This window comes from Rana temporaria, chromosome 11 (genome assembly GCF_905171775.1).
Source record: "Rana temporaria chromosome 11, aRanTem1.1, whole genome shotgun sequence".
NCBI lineage: Eukaryota > Metazoa > Chordata > Amphibia > Anura > Ranidae > Rana > Rana temporaria.
Window position 1 is genome coordinate 98,815,427 of NC_053499.1, and position 24,927 is coordinate 98,840,353.

The 24,927-nt window shown below is 46.9% G+C and overlaps 1 protein-coding gene across 13 annotated transcripts in view; it reads right to left on the minus strand.

Annotated features, from left to right (window-relative positions):
• The window catches only part of NRXN2 (neurexin 2), a 2,907,124-nt gene that overhangs the window by 1,376,351 nt on the left and 1,505,846 nt on the right, over nucleotides 1-24,927 (minus strand). For all 13 annotated transcript variants that reach the window (XM_040327841.1, XM_040327834.1, XM_040327835.1 and 10 more), the window contains one exon: nucleotides 22,051-22,522. In XM_040327841.1, the coding sequence (XP_040183775.1) occupies nucleotides 22,051-22,522 (472 nt within the window). The remainder of the gene's footprint in view (nucleotides 1-22,050; nucleotides 22,523-24,927) is intronic.

The window sequence follows — 24,927 nt, forward strand, 5'->3', positions numbered from 1 at the left end:
TACCGAACAGTCAAGGACAATGTTTTTGCATCACCCAGTGGATGTTTGGAGCATGGCCAGCAATGTCATAGTCATCAGATGTATCTCCTGTAGAGAGATAAGCGTCAAGGGGATAGAGAGAGAAAGAAGCACATTGATGAGGTATTAGTCAGTACATTCTTTGGCCAACTGGGCCCAGAAGAGAACAAAATAACATCCCCAAACACATAAGGGGGATAAGTCCTCGCAGGACCATCTTGTGGGGGCTCAATAGCAGCTGTGAGGCGGATAGTCAGTTTGTGCCAAAAAAAACAGAGCACAGATAAAACAAACAAAACAGGACTCTGTGTGGCATAGGGTGTTCAGACTGCATGAGCCATCCCTGCTGGTTGTCTAAGAAATCAACAAAAGCACCTTTGAAGTGGATTTAGCGAACTGTGAACTTCCCAGTGTTGCTGCGCGAGATGCTTCTCCTCCCTGTCTAGTCAGTGCATTGTAGCTGTTGGATTGCTGAAGAAGTATAAGTTGCTGTTGGCAATGACTCAACTTTGCAGGGTAGAGCATAACGTATTGAACATTGAGAGCGCACAGCCTTCTTTTAATATCCATGAATTTGGATCTTTGCCTCTGAACTTCCGCAGAAAAATCTGAAAACAGGGAGATCTTAGCATTACCAACTTTGAGTGCACCAGCAGCCCTGGCCTTATTCAATATGGCATCCCGGTCTTTAAAGTTCAGGAGGCGGAACAAGAAGGGTCTTGGCGGGGCACCCTGTGGCGAGGGTCTCGCAGGGACCCTATGCGCCCTCTCCACCACAAACATATCAAGAAATCAAGCTGCAGGAAGTCGCCATCAGTTTACAGTATAGTTTAAAGATCTCTTGCCAATATCCCTGTACAGGAGGGCATCACCACCAAATGTTGAGCATGGTACCCTGGGATCATGGTACACCACCAACAGGTATCTGGTACTGCCGAGTTAAAATTATGTATAGTCGAAGGGCATCTGTACCATCTCGTTACCAGTTGAAACCCTTTTTCCTGGGTCTTAGTGACTAGGGATAGCTTGTGCGTCAGGATAAAACATTTTTTCCAGTCAATAGGGGAGATAAAATGACGTAATTCTGCCTCCCAGGCCACCGTAAATGGTGGAAGGTCAGGGCCATGGGAGAGCGGAGAGTTCAGTTGGTGTCAGGGACTTACCTTTCAATCCCGGCGGACCACCATTCGGTTGAGACAGCAGCACTCACCTGTAACTGCGCGCCATCGCGCGTCCAATGCAAGCGCCAACGCCACGCGCTCGTGCACAACGGGAAGGCGCATGGCGGGAGCACGTTAATTGGGCTTGGCGCCAAATCTCCTTTAAAAGCTCACTAGTTTTCCCAGCACATTGCTGTCTGATCTGCAGCTTTTGAGTGTTAATCTGCATCTGAACCTGATTGTCTGTTTAAACCTTCTGACCCGGCTTGTTGACCATCCGTACCTCTCCAACCTCTGACCTTGGCTTCCGTTGACCCTGCTCCTCTGATTGATCCACCACTGCCAGACCCTCCTGCCTGTATCACAACTACGCTTCAGCCTACCGTACCTGATTACCTGATTATCCGTTGTGACCCGGCTTGCCTGACTCTGCTATTACCTGCTAACCAGCTTACCTTACCAGCTTGTTGCCGTTTTACCTGCACCCTCAGCTAGGGTCGCTGACCCACTTCCTCTGCTTCAGTGCTCTCCAGTCCCACCGCTCCAGAAGAGATCAGCACCCGCATCTACTACACGCTACTCCGGCACACCTACCCCGCCGTGCTCCCGAGCCCGCTGTCCCCACTCCAGCAGCTCGTGAGCCAGAGCCGTAAGAGAGGCCTCCTCCTGCGACCAGGTTCTGGCTTCCAGGTACGTGGTACATAACAGTATCAGACAGCCATGACAGAGCCTGCAGCATCTGGCATCTCTCACTCAAGCGGTGAAGAATCTGCAAGATGGCTACATGAGGCTGGACGGTCAAGTTCAGAATGTATCCGTTTCCGGGGGCGCAGCCCCAGCACCTGCCGCCAGACCTTCATCGTCATCCGCCTCAGCTCCGTCAGTAGTGATGCTGCCTCCCGAACCCAGGGTTCCCATGCCAGAACGATTCACAGGGGACCGAACCAAGTTCTGGGACTTCCGTAACGCTTGTCAATTGTATTTTGCCCTGCAACCCCGGACCTTCTCTTTAGAGGCCACAAAAGTGGGATTCATAGTCTCGCTACTCCAAGGGGAACCCCAAACTTGGGCACACCGGTTGTTGGAGGAGAATGGCGCCCCAAACAGAGACTTTGCTGGCTTTCTTCCAGTCTATGGCGCAACTCTACGACGATCCCCAAAGGACTGCCACCGCTGAGGCTGCCCTGCTTGCACTCCAGCAAGGCCGTAGAGCGGTCGAGGACTATGTAACGGACTTCTGCCGCTGGAGTGCGGATACTCAGTGGAACAGCGCAGCTCTGCGACATCAGTTCCGTTTAGGCCTTTCAGAAGCCCTGAAAGACGAGCTGGCCCGAATCGGGGTACCTGACACCCTAGAGGATCTGATCTCCATGGCCATACAGATTGACCGACGACTATGAGAACAACGGGAGGAACGATCTTCTCAGCAGAGTCGCCCAGTGTGAGTCACTACTAAGGCTCCCATGCCTGTTTCCCGCTATCTACCACCTGTCTCTCCGAGTCCTGCTGGTTCTCCTCCGGACACTTCCGAACCTATGCAACTTGGTGTTATGCGACCCACCTTACCTCCTGAAGAACGGGCACGCCGCCGCCAACTGATCTTGTGCCTCTATTGCGGTGAAGCCGGCCATTACGTGCGCAACTGTCCCGTTAAGATGCGTAAGTGCCATTCTTCGGCTCCTATTAATGTTTCCGCTCTCTCAGCCAACACGACCCACCTTGCTCTCTCTCTTTCATTTCAGCTCCAGGAAAAGACGGTTCCAGTCAATGCCATTATTGACTCTGGTGCGTGCAGCTGCTTTATTGATGCCACCTTTGCTGACCTTTATAATATTCCCCTACGAGAGAAGGATTTTAGACTTTCTGTCTTTCTGGCTGATGGCTCTCACATAAAGTCAGGACAAGTGACCCAGGAGACCCTTCCTCTGCCTGTCACTACCTCTTCTAACCATAAGGAACTGTTAATCCTGGATGTCATCTCCTCCCCTCTGTTTCCAGTGATCGTAGGCATACCCTGGCTCCGGGCACACAACCCACAGGTCAACTGGATATCTGAGGATATATTGTTTCCATCTTGTTACTGTCAGGAACATTGCCTACCCGGACTCCCCAGTCCGTCCCACGCTCTGTATGTCTGAACTCTGATCCCAATCTGCTCCAGTCGGAACCGTACCACAAGTTCATCGACGTCTTCAGTAAAAAGGGGGCCAACTCCCTTCCGCCTCACCGCCCTTTCATCGCTCCAAACCGACCGTGTGTGGGCCCCATCGGTCAGTTATCCTTCGGTCTAAAAATTTTGAACTTGCTTTAAAATTCAACCGATGGATGCCTAACCAATAGGTCAAAACCAATGGTTAGTACACAAAAGCATCGGTTAAAAACCCGCGCATGCTCAGAATCAAGTCGACGCATGCTTGGAAGCATTGAACTTCATTTTTCTCTGCACATCGTTGTGTTTTACGTCACCGCGTTGGACTCGATCATTTTTTTAACTGATGGTGTGTAGGCACATCAGACCATCAGTCAGCTTCATCGGTTAACCGCTCTCATCGGATGGACTGATCGTGTGTACAGGGCCTTAAAGGTCTACATCGACGAGAACCTAAACAAGGGGTTCATCCGCCCATCCACCTCACTAGCAGGCGCCGGAATATTCTTTGTCACCAAAAAGGATCAGACCCTTCGTCCATGTGTTGACTACCGAGAACTTAACAACATCACGGTTAAAAACCGTTACCCACTGCCTCTGATACCTGAACTTTTCCAAAAACGGAGATCTGCCATTATTTTTACTAAGCTAGACCTGAGGGGGGCTTACAACTTGATCTGCATCAGGGACGGTGATGAATGGAAAACAGCCTTTCATACCCGATACGGCCACTACGAATATTTAGTCATGCCTTTCGGGTTATGCAACGCTCCCGCTACTTTTCAGCATTTTGTCAATGACGTGTTTAGAGATTTTTTGGACATCTTCGTCATCGTTTACTTGGATGACATTCTAGTCTTCTCCGGCTCGTTAGATCAACATCGGGAGCATGTCTGTAAGGTTTTGAATCGCCTCTGCTTGCATGGCCTATACGCAAAGGCAGAAAAATGTGAATTTGAGCAACAGACCATCCAGTTCCTGGGTCTGGTGATCTCCCCGATGGGAATCGAGATGGATCCAAAAAGGGTATCTGCTATCCTGGACTGGCCAGTACCCCTGGACAAGAAGGGGGTACAACGCTTTATAGGGTTTGCGAATTTCTATAGGAGATTCATTCAGGGATTCTCTGCAATCGTTGCACCCATTACGCAGCTTACTAAACAAAAACTCAGTTTCCACTGGAACCCTGAAGCTCAGAAAGCCTTTGACACCCTGAAGGGACTCTTTACGTCAGCCCCAATTCTCAGTCACCCCAACCCGGCACTGCCCTTTCTTCTTGAAGTGGATGCATCCAAAGTCGTAGTGGGGGCTGTTATCGCCCAACGTCTAGGAGATAAGGACTTAATGCATGCAGTGGGATTCTTCTCCCGAAAACTCTCCCAAGTGGAGAAAAATTATGACGTAGGTGACCGAGAGTTGTTGGCCATCAAGACCGCTTTAGAAGAGTAGAGGTACTTACTTGAGGGCGCTGCACACCCCGTGTTAATTTATACAGATCATAAAAACTTGGGGTACTTAAGGTCAGCAAAACGATTGAAACCACGGCAGGCTCGCTGGGCCCTCTTTTCCCGTTTTTGCTTTCACATCACCTACCATCCAGAATCAAAGAATGTTAAACCGGATGCATTATCCCGAATGCATGATAACCCGTAGGATACGTCCACACCTGACACCATTCTACCGTAAGGCAACTTCCTGCTCCTACATATTGACCTGCTCTCCCTGATCAGAGAAGCATCTTCAGATTCCTCCAAGCCTTCCAACATCTCCCTAGATTCCAGGGATGGTTTATTCTGGAGAGGAAGCCAGATTTTCGTGCCAGAGGATATCCGGGTAGAGGTTCTGAAGCTCCTCCATGATCATCCACTGGCGGGGCACTTCGGGGTTCGTAAGTCCCTTGAATTGGTGCGTCGCAACTTCTGGTGGCCCGGCCTAGAGGACTTTTGCAGATCCTATATCAATACTTGACCTATCTGTAACCGGAATAAAACACCCAGGAACCAAGCCTGGGGTCTACTAAAGCCTTTACCTGTGCCCGATAGACCATGGAAAATGGTCGCCATGGATTTTATTATAGAGCTTCCTTGTTCCGAGGGATGTACGGCAATTTTTGTGATTGTGGATCGCTTAACCAAGATGGCCCATTTCCTTCCATTAAAGAATACGCCTTCCGCTGCCGAGACTGCCCGTGTCTTTATCAGAGAGGTCGTCAGGCTACATGGAGTGCCTTCCAACATCGTATCACATAGGAGGGTTCAGTTCACCTCTTGGTTCTGGAGAGCCCTTTGCGAAACATTGCAAATTGAACTTTCTCTGTCCTCAGCTTATCATCCCCAGACCAATGGGCAAACTGAAAGGACAAACCAGACCTTGGAACAGTACATCAGGTGCTTCACGACCTTTTCCCAAGAAGATTGGGTCTCTCTGCTACCTCTAGCAGAATTTGCTTATAACAATGCCAGTCACTCAGCTACAGGGCAATCTCCCTTTTTTGCCAATTGCGGTTTCAATCTAACTTTCTTACCAGATTTTCTTTCAGAATCTTCAGTTCCGGCAGTACAGAGTACCGTGGAGTTCCTCAACCGCAACAACCAGTTGTTACAGGAAGCTGTGACCAAGGCCCAAGCTGACAGTAAGAGTTTTTTTGACAAGAAAAGGAGAACTGGATCTCAAACCAGGTGATCAGGTATGGCTTTCTACAAACAATCTCAGGTTAGCTTGCTCGTCCAAGAATTTGGGACCTACTGTAAGTTTATGGGACCTTTTCCAGTCAAGAGAAAGATCAATGTATTTTCATATGAACTATCTTTACCTGACTCTCTTAAAATGCATCCTGTGTTCCATGTCTCTCTACTAAAGCCTGCAGCTCCTGACCCCTTTCCTAATAGGGGGACCAGACCTCCCGAACCTGTTCATGTCAATGGCTGCAAGGAATATGTGGTGGAAGCCATTCTGGACTGTAGAAAGCGGCAAGGGCAAAACCAGTTCTTGGTCAAGTGGAAGGGATACGGGCCAGAAGACAATTCTTGGGAACCCGAAGGTAATATCCATGCCAAGAGACTGATACGTGCATTTTTTCTTTCCCATCCTGACAAGAAGGCCCGACTGGGCATCCGGAGGCTGCCCCTTGGGGGGGCAATGTCAGGGACTTACCTCTCAATCCCGGCAGACCACCATTCGGTGCTACAGCAGCGCTCACCTGTAAACGCACGCCGTTGCGCATCCAATGCGCGCGCATGCGCCAACGGCACGCGCTCGTGCACAACGGGAAGGCGTGTGGCGGGCGCGTGCACGTTAATTCGGCTTGGCGCCAAATCTCCTTTAAAAGCTCACTAGTTTTCCCAGCACATTGCTGTCTGATCTGCAGCTTTTGAGTGTTAATCTGCATCTGAACCCGATTGTCTGTTTAAACCTTCTGACCCGTCTTGTTGACCATCCGTACCTCTCCAACCTCTGACCTTGGCTTCCGTTGACCCTGCTCCTCTGATTGACCCTCCTCTGCCAGACCCTCCTGCCTGTATCACGACTACGCTTCAGCCTTCCGTACCTGATTATCTGATTATCCGTTGTGACTCGGCTTGCCTGACTCTGCTATTACCTGCTAACCAGCTTACCTTACCAGCTTGTTGACGTTGTACCTGCACCTTCAGCTAGGGTCGCTGACCCACTTCCTCCACTTCAGTGGTCTCCAGTCCCACCGCTCCAGAAGGGATCAGCACCCGCATCTACTACACGCTACTCCAGCAGCTCGTGAGCCGGAGCCAGAAGAGAGGCCTCCTCCTGCGACCAGGCTCTGGCTACCAGGTACGTGGTACATAACAGTTGGGTTCATGTGGCTTTCTAAGTGTACCCAAAGCTTGATTGAAGAGTGGTGAAACCAATCTAATATGCTAGTGAGCACTGCTGCTTTATGGTATAAGGAGGTGTCCAGGGCTTCAGCCCCCCAAACCTTTGGAAGAGATAATGTTTCAGATCTTATTCTGAGACAGGCAGCATTCCAAATGAATCTGGAAAACAGCTGGCGTAGTTTCCAGAAGTATGAATTAGGTATGTGTATAGGAATGGTTTGAAACAAATACAGGAACCGAGGGAGAACATCCAATTTCAGGGCATTCATACCCAGCCATGAGAGCCGTTTGGATGCATAAGTAGATAAATCCACTTGGGATCTAAGGAGTAAGGGAGTAAAGTTCTGGGAAAAGAGCTGGGATGCATCTGCTGGTACCTGAACTCTGAGGTATCGATGGAAGTGGAACCGGTTTTGAAGGAGAAAGTAGTCGATAGTCTTTGTAGGTCCGACTTAGGCAGGGATATGTTTAGGATTTCTGATTCATTGTAATTCACCTTTAAGTTACTAATTGCTCCAAATTTCCAGAACTCCTGAGGGCAAGGATGTGTGTGGGTGCATCACAAACAGGAGCAGATCATCTGAAGTTTAGTATGGGTGGGCTCGACTGTTATACCCTGGACAGAGGAATTGTTACGTAGAGCTATAGCCAAATATTCCATAGTTAGAACATAGAGGAGGGGGGACAAGGGGCACCCCTGTCCTGTCCCGTTAGAGATAGAAAAGGCTGGAGACAGAGAACCATTCAGTCTAATCCTAGCAGATGGAGAGGAGTAGGGATGAGCTTTGAGTCGAACATTGGCTGTTCGATTGTTCGGCGAAGATCGAACTTTATGGGCCATTCGCGCCAAATTCGAGTTGCGCGTCACGGCCCATAATGCACTGCGTCATTGCAGTGCATTGCTGGCTGTTGATTGGCCAAGCATGCACTATGACCCGCATGCTTTGGCCAATCACAGTGCCGTCAGCACAGAGAGCCATAATTGGCCAAAGACAGGGTGCCTTTGGTCAATCATGGCTCAGGGGGATTAAGTACTTGCCCCACACTATATAAGGCTGCCTACAGGTCGGCCTTATATAGTGTGTTGCGCCGGCGGAGAGATAGAGAGAGAGATAGAGAGTGTCATTTCATTTCAGTTAGCTAGATTGATGAGACAGTTGATTTAGTTAGATCCAGTATTCCAGTATATATAGTATATACAGGGCTCAAAATTTCAAGTCCTGAGCTACTAGCCAGGCCTCAAGGCATACTCGCCACCAGTTCCCCCGCCCAACCCCTACCATGTCCCGCCCCCTAATCCCGCCCCTAGACACACCCTCAAATCTCATGAAATTACACTTAAATGTTTTATGTATAATTAATCTATAAAAATAAATATTAACAACAACTTTATCCGTGCCCAAAAATGCAGCCTGCCCATGTCTACCAATGCAGCAAAATGTCCCCATTTTCCAGCCAGAGCCCCCCTACAATTGTAGCCAGAGTCCCCTCACAATTGTAGCCAGAGTCCCCCCCACATTGCAGCCAGAGTCCCCCCCCACATTGCAGCCAGAGTCCCCTCACCCACATTGCAGCCAGAGTCCCCTCACCCACATTGCAGCCAGAGTCCCCTCACCCACACATTGCAGCCAGAGTCCCCTAACCCACACATTGCAGCCAGAGTCCCCTCATCCACACATTGCAGCCAGAGTCCCCTCACCCACACATTGCAGCCAGAGTCCCCCCCCCACACATTGCAGCCAGAGTTCCCCCCCCACACACACATTGCAGCCAAAGTTTTCCCCCACACACATTTCAGCCAGAGTTCCCCCACCCACATGGGGGCACATAGCAGGGCATGGGGAAGACAGCAGGGCATGGGGGCACACATCAGGGTATGGGGCAGACAGGGCATAGGGGCACAGAGCAGGGCATAGGGTAGACAGCAGGGCATGGGGGAAAAGAAGCAGTGCATGGGGCAGACATCAGGGCTTGGGGGCACAGAGCAGGGCATGGGGAAGACAGTAGGGCATGGGGTTTACAGCAGGGCATGAGGGCTTGTGATAGAATGTAATAATGCCTATTTTAGAATTAAGCTAATTTTTTTTATCAGAACCACTAATAATATTTTCTTTATTGTTTTTTATATTGTTGTTTTTGCATTGGTTTCTTATATATATGCATGTGTGAAATATATGTATCACAACAAGATTATTTTCCTTAAAGAATTTATATCAGGAATGATATATAATGATTTTTAAAAGTTATGAATCCAGCATAGAAAGACGTTTTATCAAGCACAGATGTGCTCAAGCCTTCTCATTTCCCTTCTATACACTTTGAGGCTTGTAAAGGACATTCGGGAGGAAGTTCCCAGCCCCCACTGCATTTCCTGTATAGCTTTCCATAGCTTCAAGAAGAAACTGTGACTTTGCCCCCCCCATCATCCTGTCTTTACAGACCCCAAAAGGAATTTATTTCTCAGGACTGTTATGCTAAATCTACTCTCTACTCTCTGCTTCGTGTAAACCTCTGATTGGACTGTTTTAACTCTTCGATGTGTTTGGATATGAACTGGCCAATGACAGCCTCACAAGGGGGTGGGTGAAATGGGTGTGTATGTATGTTGTGTGATATTCTGTGGTTTAAATAAAGAACCAGCAGGTTTTGCTCTTCCTGTTTGGGATCGAAGCCGAGAGGTGAGCATCATGTGGTCTGTTTTTTGATTGCATTTGTTTCACCCATAGAGATTTGGATCAGGCGGCAGAATGGGTAACCCTGAGTTTATCAGGATATCAATTAAGTAATGAGTCTACATCAATTGGCTGCCCAACGTGCCTTTGATTTTATCTGACCAGTCGCAACGGAGGCTTGAATGGAGAGACCCTGTTCAAATCTGCAGTGAAGCAGGCTCTCTCTGTTCCAGTTTTTTTGTTGTTCCTGGCCAGTTCAAAGATGGCCAACGTCTTGAGCAAAGCTTGTAACCCTTTGTCCCGTCTGCCGGGTTGATATCTGTGTTTTTATGTTTAAGTGTTGTGTTAGTTTGAATGTGACTGTTTCAGGGGTCTATGTCTGTAGGCGGTGGGTGGACAGTATTTTTCCTTCAGGGGTCCTGAGCCGGTCTTGGGGTGGAGATGTTTATGTGTGCATGACTGTCCCTGGATCCTTCCTGAGGGGGTTAATTGAGGTTGGCAGTATGCACATGTCAATATGTCTGGTCTGAATGAAGAGGTTTTTGGGGTTAGCTAAGTGAGTTGTTTTTTTTGGGGGGGAAGGGGTGTGCGGAATCGGCCGACTAAGATAGTTTGGTCGTCGGTCGACTAAGTGAGCCGACTGGTGTTTGAGATATAGCCACTAAGGAAGTTGGCTGCGAGAAATACATTGGGGTGCATCGGGGTGGATCTTGGCTTGGGTAGTCTTGGCGAAATATAGCCACTAAGGAAGTTGGCTGCGGTATCGTGGTGGTGGCTAAGGAAGTCGAGCGATATCGTGAGAAATATTTATTAAGGGGTACAGGGTGTTGTATCAGTCACTAAGACGAGCGTTGGCTGGGGGGGGGAGATTGAGCAGTCGCTAAGAGAAGTTGACTGGAATTAAAATGGGGGGTTGCTAGTTTTTTTTTGGGGGGGATTCAAATTGGGGTGTATCAGTCACTAAGAAGAGAAGTTGACTGGGAAAGGGGGGTTGCCCTGGCTGAGAGAGCTAGGATCCTAATTTTGGGGGGCACTGAGGGTTTTCTTTTTATATATATACATATTTTTGGGGTTAGGGGTTAAGAATTAGCGCCCTGCAGACAGGGGGGCTGAAAGAGTCGTATTCTGTGTATTTTGTGTATTGTTTTATTGTCATGAACTGCCATGCGTTTTTTTTATATGCGGTTTTGTATGCAGCCAGGAAAAACCTGGCTGTGTGGAGTTTTGTATCTCCCTCGCTTCACGTTCCCCCCCCCTCTCCAGCATAAGCTGGCTGCGTGGAGTTTTATCAGCAGACTTTTTTTTTTTTTTTTGGAGTATCAGATTTCTCTCCTGTCTGTCTTTTAAAGTTAGCTCGTGAGTTTTTTTTTTCTTCTCAAAGAATGCTGTGTCGATGGCATAGTTAACCCCTTCCCTTCTTTCCTGCTCCGTCTTTTATTAACAACATGTGTCAGCTGGCTATTAGCAGCCGAGAGTGTAGGAGACAGTTTTTTTTTTGTTTCTGTTTCTTTGATAGGTAAATGTAACTTACCTTTGTTAATTCCCCCCCCAAGGAAACTAAAAGACAACCTAGAAGACAGTTTTTTTTAACAAAAGGTTGAATTGGGATATTGCAACTGTTTCTTCAGTATTGATGTATGGAATGCTCATTCATTGAATACAATTGAAGTTGGTCCGTCTATGTCTGTTAGATTGTACACGGATTTATCAGAGAATTCGATTTCAGTTACTTTGTCGCAATTACAAAACAGTACTCAGAAAATAATAGGATATTTCTCCAGAGGTTTGACAAATATGGAAAAGACATTTGATACACATAATAAGCAATTGTTAAGTCTTTATTTTGCAGTTAAAGTAACAGAAAAGATTGTGAGATCTAGTAACTTCTTCTACAGAGAATTAATTCAGGAGAATTATATGCCTCATGGTGCTGGGCTTAGTTTAGCGGTTACATGGTGACCAGCCCGTCCTTTTGTTTTTTTTATCCTTTTATCGGGTAGATTGTGTGTTCTGTGGGGACCCTGACGATGGTATGACCGGTTACTTAGAGGGCTTTTTGCCAGGTCGATTGTTGTAATGTGATACCCAGGGCCTGTTATTGTCCCTTCATTCCCCTCATGTTCTGCCCACGATGCCCCGACTGGTGGAGACATGGGCCACGCCCAAATGCGGTTCCCTGCTGGAAGCATGGGCCCGCCCGAATGCTTGAGGCCTTGCCCCTTCCTTCCCATCATGCTCTGCCCAAATGTATGCCCGGCTGGAGGAAGCATGGGCCTGCCCGGATGCTCTTCCCTGCTGAAGGCTTTGCCCCGTCTTGAACGCAGATGGTGTCACCTCCTGCCCGCTGCCCATTGCCCATGCTGGCTTCTGTGCTCTGCGGGCTCACCGGCCCTCATTCTCTCCTTGCGTTTGTACAGGGGGGGGTAGATATGCCATTCCATTGTACAAACACTGAGGGGTGAGAATTATGCAGAGGCGCAGACTTACCTGACCTACCTGGTGGGTGGATAAGGTGGTTGAGAGTGTGTAAATCCTTGCGTTCCAGTCATTGTGTTCACAAGTCACAAATGAGGGATGAGGAGATTCTGGGTATCACATTGGAGCATTAGAACATTTTACATAGTGCATTTAAACGGTTTTATTCCACATGCTGTGCCATGCCACCCTCAGGGTTAGTGGGTAAGTGGCCCCAGAGGGGGGGAGCATTCATTATCCCTTTTTGAAATCTTGTGTGACCGCTTTTGGAAAATAGTTAACTAATATCCGTGTACGAGTTTTTTCTCGCATTTCTGATGTAGGTACTGATAATTACCGATATCCCCTGGGTGATGATTAAGAGGTCCCTTCGAAAATATTCTCTGAAGATGAGTGATGTGATGGACTGTGCCACCCAAATCTGAATGAAACTATATATCTTTTTTCAAATACATGGGATTGTGACCACTGGGGTTTGTGGGTTGGAATATCTCAAAGGGGGGTCCCGATTACATAGGGTAATTAGTTAATTAGTGTCAGAGTGTAAAGAAGTTCTTTAATGAGATAATTAAGTTTAATTCTGCCTGTAAATGTTTATGAATATGTTTACCCCAACAACTGAAAATATGTTATGACATGTCAAAACATAACTATGGGATTGGAACAAAGGTTTAATGGGAAAATTGTTGATTGAGATTGTGTGAAGAATTGTATACAATTCAGTTAATGGTAAACAACATGGTATTTTATATTTAACTGAAATCCTACAGATCTGGTTGTAAGAATTAATAAGTTGAGGTTTGAGCAATGTTTACAACAGATTCTAAACTTGGGTTTGGTTTATTATAAGGTTCCCCAGAGAAAAATATTAAAATATGAAAGTTATGTTCAATCTAAAAACTTTATAAAAAATATGATTATAAAAAATTGTAAAAATTAAAAAATAAACAAGTGTTAAAAGTTTTTATAATGTGACATTTCTGATAAAATATAGATTATGAGTGACTTTATCGGAAGAAAACAATGGTTGGTTCATGCGCAGGGACTGGTCAGTGGATTTCGTGAGATTTGTCCTCTAAGCGATCTTTTGTCGCTGTTGTAGTTAAGAAATGTCGTGTTATAATGTCATTAACCGAAGAGATAGGAACAGATTCTGGAGATCAGATTACACGGCCTGACACACGGTGTCAGTGCTAGCGTTGAAACCAGACACCCAGTGTAAACATTCTCAGCTGATGTGCTTTAAAATGGCTCTTTGCGATGTTTGAAGGAAAATAAAAATATCAGAGTTTATGTTAAGTAGACTATAACGTTTTTTTTATAGGGTGAATCTTTCTTTAATAAGAGGTAATTTGTACACAATCATTTAAAGTAAGGAAAGCCCTTATTAATATAATAGATTTTGTTTGAAATAGAGATTTCCTTCTTTCTTTCTTTTTCTCTCTCTCTCTCTTTCTCTCTCTCTCTTTTTCTTTCTCTCTCTCTTTCTCGCTCTCTTTCTTCCTCTCTCTCTTTCTTTCTCTTTATTTCTCTCTCTTTCTTTCTCTTTCTCTCTCTCTTTCTCTCTCTCACACACACACACTCTCTCTCTCACACACACACACACACACACTCGCACACTCGCACACACGCACACACACACACTCTCTCGTGTTAATCTGCAAAGCTAAGGAAAAGGTCAGTTTAAATAGTTTAAAAATAAAGATACAACATGGATAGATGATGCGGTATGATACAGCCATATTTATGGATTAAAGGGTCATCTTCCAGGTTTTGGAGTGATGAAGGTGTTCAGTTAGAAAGGGGTGTTGTGTTTTTGTAGAAGGATCCCTATGAGACACAATGAATCTTTAAGACTGAACCAAAGGCTGCTATGTTTGTTTAAACAGTCATGCGACAAGAATATTCATGCTGTGTGATCAGTTCTGAAAACTAGTGTAATGTAATAACTAAGTTCCTTTAGGAAATAAAATATTTAGGACAGAGCCCAATATAAAATTAAAATGCTAATCAAGGAAAATATAGTAATTAGGTGGGAACGGATGCTTTTATGAAATTTAACTTCGTAATGGGAATGTAGATTGGATAAATTATCTTTGCTATGGTGAACAGAGGTTTGTTAACTGTAAACAAGGATGCATTCCAGTATATTACTGAACACCTAGAGGCCACTTCACAAATGACTTTGTATAAAATTATGGCCTTAATAATGATATTAGGTGAACAAGGGGGGTGCATTTAGAATGTCACCTGCGGACAGTATTTTCGATGATAACACATTTGTGCTCAGGTATAGCAATTTTGTTTCTGTTTATATTGGTTACGAAAATGTTTTGTTATATTGACCGTGTCCTCCATTACAGTTACCTGGTAAGAAAAGCACATATCACATTTTCATGTGAGGGAGAGAATAGTGTTTGACCGCCTCCTAAAGTTTCGTTGAAGAAGGACAACGGATAAGCCCTGTCTGGGAGCTATGCGAAAAATAAAAAGAGTTGCCAGTAGGGAGGCCAGACCAGGGACAAAGAGAATGTAGGGGCAGTACTGATAAAATAGACATTTTAGGGGGGATTGTGATAGAATGTAATAATGCCTATTTTAGAATTAAGCTATTTTTTTTATCAGAACCACTAATAATGTTTGATATTTTCTTTATTGTTTTTTATATTGTTGTTTTTGAATTGGTTTCTTATATATATGCATGTGTGAAATATATGTATCACAACAAGATTATTTTCCTTAAAGAATTTATATCAGGAATGATATATAATGATTTTTAAAAGTTATGAATCCAGCATAGAAAGACTTTTTATCAAGCACAGATGTGCTCAAGCCTTCTCATTTCCCTTCTATACACTTTGAGGCTTGTAAAGGACATTCGAGAGGAAGTTCCCAGCCCCCACTGCATTTCCTGTATAGCTTTCCATAGCTTCAAGAAGAAACTGTGACTTTGCCCCCCCCCCATCATCCTGTCTTTACAGACCCCAAAAGGAATTTATTTCTCAGGACTTTTATACTAAATCTACTCTCTACTCTCTGCTTCGTGTAAACCTCTGATTGGACTGTTTTAACTCTTCGATGTGTTTGGATATGAACTGGCCAATGACAGCCTCACAAGGGGGTGGGTGAAATGGGTGTGTATGTATGTTGTGTGATATTCTGTGGTTTAAATAAAGAACCAGCAGGTTTTGCTCTTCCTGTTTGGGATCGAAGCCGAGAGGTGAGCATCATGTGGTCTGTTTTTTAATTGCATTTGTTTCACCCATAGAGATTTGGATCAGGCGGCAGTATGAGTAACCCTGAGTTTATCAGGATATCAATTAAGTAATGAGTCTACATCAGGCTCAGGACACATCACAGGGCCAAAGGGAATTGGGCACACATTGGGGCAAACATTGGGCATGGGGGCACAGAGCAAGGCATGGGGGGCACAGAGCAGGGCATAGGGGAACACATCAGAGCATGAGGCAAAGAGCAAGGCATGGGGACAGACATCAGGGCATAGGGGCACGGAGCAGGGCATTAGGTAGACATCAGAGGATGGGGCAGACATCAGGGCATGGGGGCACAGAGCAGGCCATGGGGCAGACAGCAGGGCATGGGGGCACACATCAGAGCATGGGGACAAAGAGTAGGGCAAAGAGAAAAGCATGGGGGCACAGAGCAGGGCATGGGCAGACATCAGGGCATGTGGCAGAGAGCGAAGTATGGGCAGATATCAGGGCATAGGGCAGAGAGCAGGGTATGGGCAGATATCAGGGCATGGGGCAGAGATCAGGGCATAGGGCAGATAGCACGGTATAGGGCAGATAGCAGGGTATGGGGCAGAGATCTGGGCATAGGGCAGAGAGCAGGGTATGGGCAGATATCAGGGCATGGGGCAGAGATCAGGCATGGGGCAGAGATCAGGGCATAGGGCAGATAGCAGGGCATGGGGCAGATAGCAGGGCATGGGGCAGAGATCAGGCATGGGGCAGAGATCAGGGCATGGGGCAGATAGCAGGGTATGGGGCAGATAGCAGGGCATGGGGCAGATATCAGGCATGGGGCAGAGATCAGGGCATAGGGCAGATTGCAGGGTATGGGGCAGAGAGAGAGCAGGGTATGGGGCAGTCCTCAGTTCCTCCACATTACAGTCCTCAGTTCCCCCACATTCTAATCCTCAGCTCCCCCACATGACAGTCCTTAGTCCCCCCACATCACTGCAATCCTGAGGCTCGGCATCCTCCCCCACATTCAGTTATTGGCTCTTAGTCTTAACTTCACCCCCGCACTTCCCCACAGACAGATCGGAGGGAGGGAGGCACAGCGTGTCTGCATAGGTGCAGGAGAGGAGTTGCAGGGAGGGAGGCGGGACAGCTCTAGATGGAGAACCGAGGTAACAAACAGGTGATTGGCTGCTAGGATGAAGGACAGTCCTAGCAGCCAATCGCCTGTTTGATAACCTCGGGCAGCTCCGCCCTCCACCCAGAAGTGTCCCGTCTCCTGCTGTCGGCTCTGTGAGGATTACAGAGCAACGGCAGGAGAAGGAAAAGGCTCCTACATAACGGTACCACCGCGGTCCAAATGGCAGAGTGTCGCGATTTAGTGATGCCTCTCATAGGGGAAGCTGTCATGGGGCCCTCTACTGGTCACGAATCGCCCGATGGTCAGCCCGCCCCTGGCTCGCCCCCCCCCCCACTCCCAAGCAGCCCACACTCGCCAGCCCTCAAAATTTACTCGCAAAATGCTAGCAGGCGAGTTAAATTTTGAGGGCTGGTTATATATATATATATATATATACCGTATTTATCGGCGTATACCGCACAGTTTTATTCCCCTTAAAATGGGTGAGCGATATACGCCGATACCCGCGCTCAGTTTGAACGCCGCCGCCGACATATACCGAGCGCGTTACACTCGGGTACATTCAGCCAGGCTCGGCTTCGCTCGTGGTCACGCTCTGTGACGTTTATGCGCGAGAAGCCGAGCGTGCCCGAGTGTACTGCGCTCGGTATATGTCGGCGGCGGCGTTCAAACACAGAGCGGGAAGCAAGGATTCGACTCGGAGACAGCGCGGGAGAAGCGGGGAGCACACCACCGAGGCCGCAGACGGACGCCGGACCGGACAAGGCCGCCGATGGACGCCGGGCAAGGCACCAAAACTGTAAGTAATAAAAAAAAATTTTTTACAGGAATTTCAGGTCTACATTAGGGGTGCGCGCTATACGCCAGAGCGCTCAATACCCCGATAAATACGTCTCAAATGAGGCAGGATGCCCTCCAGGGACCAGCTTAAGGGCAGCCAACTGACTGCATCACACCGCAGAGCTCTGCATGTGCAGGTCCCTGCGTTTTTCCAAAAGTTCTTTGGTGTGGGACTTTTTTGATACGTGTACAGCAGATCGCACCGTTGCTATTTGCAACATATGTCTGAAGCGTAACAAGTGTGGCCAAAACACTAGCCGCTTGGGCACCACATGCTTGACCAGACATGTGTCGAAGTTCCATGCAGTCCGTTGGCAAGCGTACTTAGAAGACCCACACCAAAGAAAAAGGCGGACCTCTCCTTGCTCCTCACCAGCTGGGATCTCCAACCCCACTATACCTTCAGTTCTCTCAGAAACCTGCGCTGAGAGGAATGAAGGTGTAGAATTAGGTGTGCCACTGCCAAGTACTTGCAGGCAATCTGCTATCAGTAGACCAACATCCGATTGTAGCAGGCAAATTTCCCTACCCCAGTTGCTACATCGGCGAAAGAAATTTGCTCCCAGCCATCCACATGCCCAGCGGTTGAATGCTAGCTTGGATAAATTGCTAGCAATTCAACTGATGCCTTTTCAGTTGGTAGACTCTGCCCCCTTCCGTGAATTTGTGGAATGTGCGGTACCTCAGTGGCAGGTTCCCAAACGCCACTTTTTTCACGGAAGACGAATCCGGCTCTCTACCGGCATGTGAAAGGCAATGTCTTGGCCTCGCTGGACAGGGTGGTCAGCGGTAAGGTGCATATTACCGCTGACTCATGGTCCAGCAGGCATGGACAGGGATGTTACCTATCTTTACGGCACACTGGGTGACTATGCTGGCAGATGGGAAGGATGCTGGACAGGGTGCAGTAGTGTTGGAAGTTGTTCCGCCACCACGCCTCCAAAATGCTACTACTGGTGATTCTGCGACACCTCTCTCCTCCACCCCTCCTCTTCTTCTTCTTCCTCCATGGCCTTTTCCTCTGCTGATTTGTCCTCGGGACCAGCGGTGCTCCGTAGGCGTTCAAGGGGCTATGCAAGCACGCAGGCAAAGAGATGCCATGCGGTGCTTGAGCTGGTGTGCTTGGGGGACAGGAGCCACACTGGGGCAGAGGTTCTGTCAGCTCTGCAGGGGCAGGCTCAGAGGTGGTTGACGCTACGCCAGCTTCAGCCAGGAATGGTGGTTTGCGACAATGACATCAACCTCCTCTCCACCCTCCGACAGGGACATCTGACCTATGTGCCCTGTTTGGCTCACATCCTTAACTTGGTGGTGCAGCGGTTCTTGGGCAGGTACCCGGGCTTACAGGATCTCCTGAGGCAGGCCAGGAAAGTCTGTGTGCATTTACGTCAGTCATATAATGCCAGTGCTCGGCTGGCTGACCTACAAAAGGAATTTAACCTGCCCAAGAACCGCCTAATCTGTGACATGCCCACCAGATGGAACTTAATGTTGGCCATGCTGCAGCGGCTGAACATGCAGCAGAGGGCCATCAATGACAGGGCAGGGTCAGGGGAGCTTGTTTTTTTTTTGCCATGCCTGTGGGTCATGATCAGGGATGCATGCACTGTCCTGTCACCATTTGAGGAGGCCACAAGGATGGTGAGCAGTGACAGTGCATGCATCAGTGATACTGTCCCTCTTGTCCACCTGTTGGAGCACATGCTGCAAGGAATAATGGACAGGGCACTTGAGGCAGAACAGTGGGAGGAAGAGGAGGACTTCCTTACCTCTCAAGGCCCCTGTCATGGACCTTGGAATGCAGAAGTGTTCCTCCTTGAAATCTGTTACACAGTGGGGGGTCTTCTTCCCTGTCTTAATGCTCCAGACGGCTCCATTGTTCTGTGTCTGGCTATTGTGTACATTGATTGCCCCCTGGGGCTTCTGTCTCATTACACATAACAGTCCTTCTAATCAAGCTAGCGGACCAATCCCTGCTGACTCATTTTCAAGTCCTCATTTGCATGGTTACGAGGACCTGAAGGAGAACTCCATGTACTTTACAATTGACCAATAGGAAAGCGGTTGTTGGGGGCGGGATGTTCCAAATTCTGTATAAAAGTGTGTTGTGTACTTCCAATAAAGGTCTTCCTGTTTGAACTTACATACAGCCTGCCTGGTGTTTGTTCTAATGGATCCTGAATGGCACATAGCTGTAGTTCGGATCCCGGAGCCTTGGATGACCGAACCATCAGATGTTGCGATCTGCAAGCTGACTCAATAGTAGCAGAGGAGTGTGGGGAGAGCGGAAGCGAGCGAGCGAGCAAGGGTCTCGTTACAGCCCCCTTTATCCAGACAGTGTTCCTGCGGGCCCGCTGATCACACAGGAAGAGGATGAGGAGGAGGAGGATTATGTCAGCATGGAGGTGGAGCCTAGCACTCAGCATCAGCAGCAGTCTTCAAGGGATCATTTACAGTCCCCAGAAACCCATGGGCTTGTACGTGGCTGGAAGCAGATGGCTGCGGATCATGTCCTTAGTGACCCAGAGGACTCCGGACTGAATGCCTCAGCAAACCTACGCTTCATGGCCTCCCTGATCCTGCAAAGCCTGTGAAAGAATCCTCGGATTCGTGGTATTAAGGAGAGAGATAATTTTCTTGTAAAAAAAAAAAAAAGGAGAGGGATCATTACTCCTTGATCCACGTAACAAGGGTAAGGTTGTGGACCTTATACAGCTGTCGCAGAGAGAGCAGAGGATGAAATATCTCCAAGAGGCCTTGCAGAAAGCCTGGGAGGTTACAAATTCCTGGTCCTGGACAACGTGTAGGAGCGATGGAGAAAGTGGCCATCTGACCGATGCGTTCAGACAATTTTTTAGTCTGCAGCCCCAAGGTATGAGCGGTTCCAGCAACCGTTGCCAGTGTCTGATTTACTTGGTGAAGGAATACCTAGGGGCAAGATCAGACTTGGACACCTTTCCTACCGAAAATTCTCTGGGTTACTGGGTCTTGAGGATGGATCACTGGCCAGAGCTTGCACAGTATGCAATTGAGCTACTGGCCTATCCTGCGTCCAGCGTTCTTTCGGAAAGTACATTCAGTGCTGCTGGAGGCTTTGTAACGAATCACAGGGTGTGCCAGTCAACCGACTCGGTCGATCAGCTGACCTTCATAAAAATGAATCAGTCTTGGATCACCAAGCACCTGATGCTGATGTAACCGAATATTTTTTTATGAATCTGAGATTCCTTCAAGACTGCCTATGCTGATGCGGAGTTACTATCCTATTATGCTGAGTGACTATCCTCTCCCTCCTCAATGATCATGTTGATAGCTTGTAAGAATATTTTTGGTTGTGGGCACCGCCACCAGTGGCTAAGGCCCCATTTTACTGCCCCTGTTTAACAGGGGTGTGTAATTACAATTTTTGCTGTAATATTTCACAGCAGGGCTCATTTTTTTTTAAATGTGCCTTACACTTTTCCTTTGCATACATAAATCTTGGGAAGGTATTTAATAAATTTGCTTTTCCTTTGTCCCCAGTGACCAACTCTGAGTTTTTTTTTGTAAAGGGCCTAAATGTTCAAAGCTGGTATTTTTCTCTTCTTACTGTATATATTGTAAGTATGGTAAGACTTACACAGTTTACTACTGATCTTGGTGCCTGGAATATGTACTGCTTGACAAAAAATGTAATCAAAGGATCCCCAGAAAAAGGCCCCCTTTGATCTTGGCTTACCAATGCAGATACCAGCAATTATACTTGTATATCTGCTGACAACCAGACTGATAAGCCCTGATGAAGAGGAGTGTTAAATTCCGGAAACTTGTTGGCTTTTTATGTGGAAAAACTTTTTGATAGATTGTGAAAATGATTGTGGCACTATTATCTTTTTAATGCTCTACTGACTTCATAAACTGGAGGATAGAAAGAAGGAATACTGCCTATTAACTAACCATAACACAGCTATTCCTTGCAAACATTTTTTTAAAACAAGAGTACAGTTGTATCTTGGGTTATGTATTTTATGAAGTCCCTTTGTGTCATTGTTCTGAATGTCAACATGGGACCATTTGCTATCATTGGCCTTTTTGTGATTTACTTTCACTTTAATTTCACCAAACCCAAAATTAAGAAGATAGAGAGTTCCTTTTAGTAATTCCACCACAAAAAAAACTGCTTTTGGTGGTCTTCCAGATCGGGGTAACTTCTCTAAATACTCATATAACTGCTGACAGCCATACTGATAAGCCTTGGTAAAGGGAGCCTTGGTAAAGGGAGATTGTTTAACTCCAGAATCTCATTGGAGTTTTATATGGAATATATAATAATAATAATATACTGTATATAATAACTTTTTGATGGACTATACAAACTAGCGTGGCACTCTCATCTTTCTAGTGCTCTAGTGACTTTAAAGACTGAAGGGTACAAAGAAGAAATATTGACTATTCAGTCTATGATTTGACTTTTCACAGCTAACGATAACATATATATTTTTTGCAGACACTTTTTAAACAAGAGTACAGTTGTATCTTAGGTTATGTATTTCATAATGTACCTTTTCTGCCATCTCTCTGGATGTCAACATGGCACCATTCTCCATCGTTGACCTTTTTGTGACTTGCTTTCACTTTAATTCCACCAGACCCAAGATCAAGGAGAAGATAGAGAGTTCCTTCAAGTAATTCCACAGCAAAGTAATCTGCTTTTGGTGGTCTTTCAGGTCGTCCAGCGGTAACTGCTCCAGGAATTGTTCCTGGTACATTTCCACCACCACGTGGCCTTCCCTGACTGAAAAGAAGAAGACCATTTGGCTCTGTGGTTCGAAAGTCAAATGATATGGATCCAGCTTTCTTGGTCTCCCAACGGGGAAGGTGCAAAAATGCCTCAGGTACTTGAAAAGTAACAGGGTCTAAAGAAGGAACATTTTCACATCGAAATAAAAGATCACCACTCAGTCGCATCTTTGGATCACCATCAGCAGCCAAACGGGACAGTTCAAGTTTGAAATCATTATTTTTGTAGACAACCTTTTTTGAAAGAAAAAAATAGAAAAGGTAAGTATTATTGAAGGTGATGGAGGAGAAAATGCAAATTGACCGTACGTTTGATAAAACAGCCAAACATACAAAAAGGACAATGTTATTATTGATCATTAGGTATCAATTAAAACATGTATACAGTACAGTTAAAGCGGAGGTTCACCCATACCTTACACATTTTCCCCTTCGCTTCATGCTCGTTTTGTCTAGGGGAATCGGCTATTTGTTTTAAAATATGATCCGTACTTACCCGTTTACGAGATGCATCTTCTCCGCCGCTTCCGGGTATGGGCTGCGGGACTGGGCGTTCCTTCTTGATTGACAGTCTTCCGAGAGGCTTCCGACGGTCGCATCCATCGCGTCACGATTTTCCGAAAGAAGCCGAACGTCGGTGCGCAGGCGCAGTATAGAGCCGCACCGACGTTCGGCTTCTTTCGGCTACGAGTGACGCGATGGATGCGACCGTCGGAAGCCTCTCGGAAAACTGTCAATCAAGAAGGAACGCCCGCTCCCGAAGACCCATACCCGGAAGCGACGGAAGAAGATGCATCTCGAAAACGGGTAAGTACGGATCATATTTTAAAACAAATAGCCGATTCCCCTAGACAAAACGAGCAGGAATCTAAGGGGAAAAAAAAAAGGGAATTGGGTGAACTCCCGCTTTAAGGGGTGAGGACAAGAAAAGTGTCTGTTTCACATCACATACTTAATTGCATTGGTGTGCACAGCCTATTGCATTTCACCAAAGCTCAAAGCCGCGGTGAATGGTGGGTGTGACCCGAATGCATTTACAGTGGTAGAGGCTTAAAGGGACTGGTAAAACAAAAGTTTTCCTGTAACCATAAAATATGCTTTTGATCCTCCCTCCACCCAGTAGGGTGCTTTCACACTGATGCAGTGTCGTTTTTTCCACACCATAGGTGCATCGCAGTGTTCCTGCAGTTTTTGTGTGGATTAGCTGCGGTTTTCCATAGACTTCAATTATGTCTTATGGTTTTGGTACACTTTTTTGAAACAATAAACTGAAAGCGGGGTCTTAGTGTGCTTTCAGAAAGTGCACCAAACTATGGGACATAGTAGAAGTCTATTGAAAATCGCAGCTAACCTACATGAAAGCTACAGGTACACTGTGCTGCACCCATGGTGTGGGAAAACTGCACTAAAAGCCATGCTGACCTTTAATTACTACTGACCTTGGAACTCTGCTTCACTTACTACTGACCTCTGATTCACTTCTGTGCTCTTCATCACTTTCTATCGAGTTCAAAGGTCAGTGCTAGGTGATGCAGAGTTTAGAGCTCAGTACCAAGTCAGGCAGAGTTTTGAGGTCAGTGCTAAGTGAGACAGAGTTCAGATGTCAGTACTAAGTGAGAGTTCCGAGGTCAGTGCTAAGTGAGGCAGAGGTTAGGGTTCAGTACTAAGTGAGGCAGAGGTTGGGAGCCAGTGCTGAGTGAGGTAGAGTTCAGAGGTCAGTAAAACCTAAGGTGGAGTCCAGAGGTCAATGCTAAGTGAGGCAGAAGTCAGGGGTCAGCAGTGACACAGAGTGCAGCAGTGACACAGAGTGCAGTAGTGACGGTCTGTCTCACCTCTGCACTGTTTACTTCTGTTCTCCTTCTCCCTGGACTTTTCACAGAACTCCAGATACTGCGGTTCCAACTCTTCTCCTATTCCCTGGTTCAGTAGGCAGAGCTAAATTGCAGCTACTCATAGTCCCACTCACTGGACCAGGGAATAGAAGAAGGGGAAGAACAGCCAAAGCTGCAGTACCCCAAGTACTGTGAAAAGTCCCAGGGAGAAGAACAGACATAAGCAAATCCTCTTTCTATGTTTCCCCGACAGATGTGCTTGGTAAAAGGCAGCTACAGCGGGAATGCTGTTTGTTTATGTCAGGGAGAGAGTGGGTGCTAAAAGATGGCACAGTGAGTAGGGGGTGTGAGCTATGATTGTCCTGTTGCCCTGCCCACGTGCTGGCATTTAGCACCCGCCCCCATATAAAGCCAAGCACTCTCAATCACACCTCAACTCCCTATTCCCTGTGCCAGCCCTTTACTTCCTGCCCCCTCTCCGGAATAAACAAGCATTGTTTCTTCTGTAGCTGACTGAAACAAGCGCAGCTGCAGGGGAGACACAGAAGCAAGGAGCAGAGTACCAGAACGGCTTTACGATTCAGCATGGATTGGCAGGAACCAAGATTTAATTCGAAATTTTGAGATGGTCCTGCCCAATCCAGAGCACTTGGGAGGTATGCACAGTGGATGATTAGGATGTTCCCAAGCATACCCGGCACACCCTGTGGGCATGCCTATGCCTGGCTGATTCAATTCAGTCACTGTCAGGAGCCACAAATAATGATTTCTATACTGCAATAGAGTTGTATTATCAATGGAAATCAC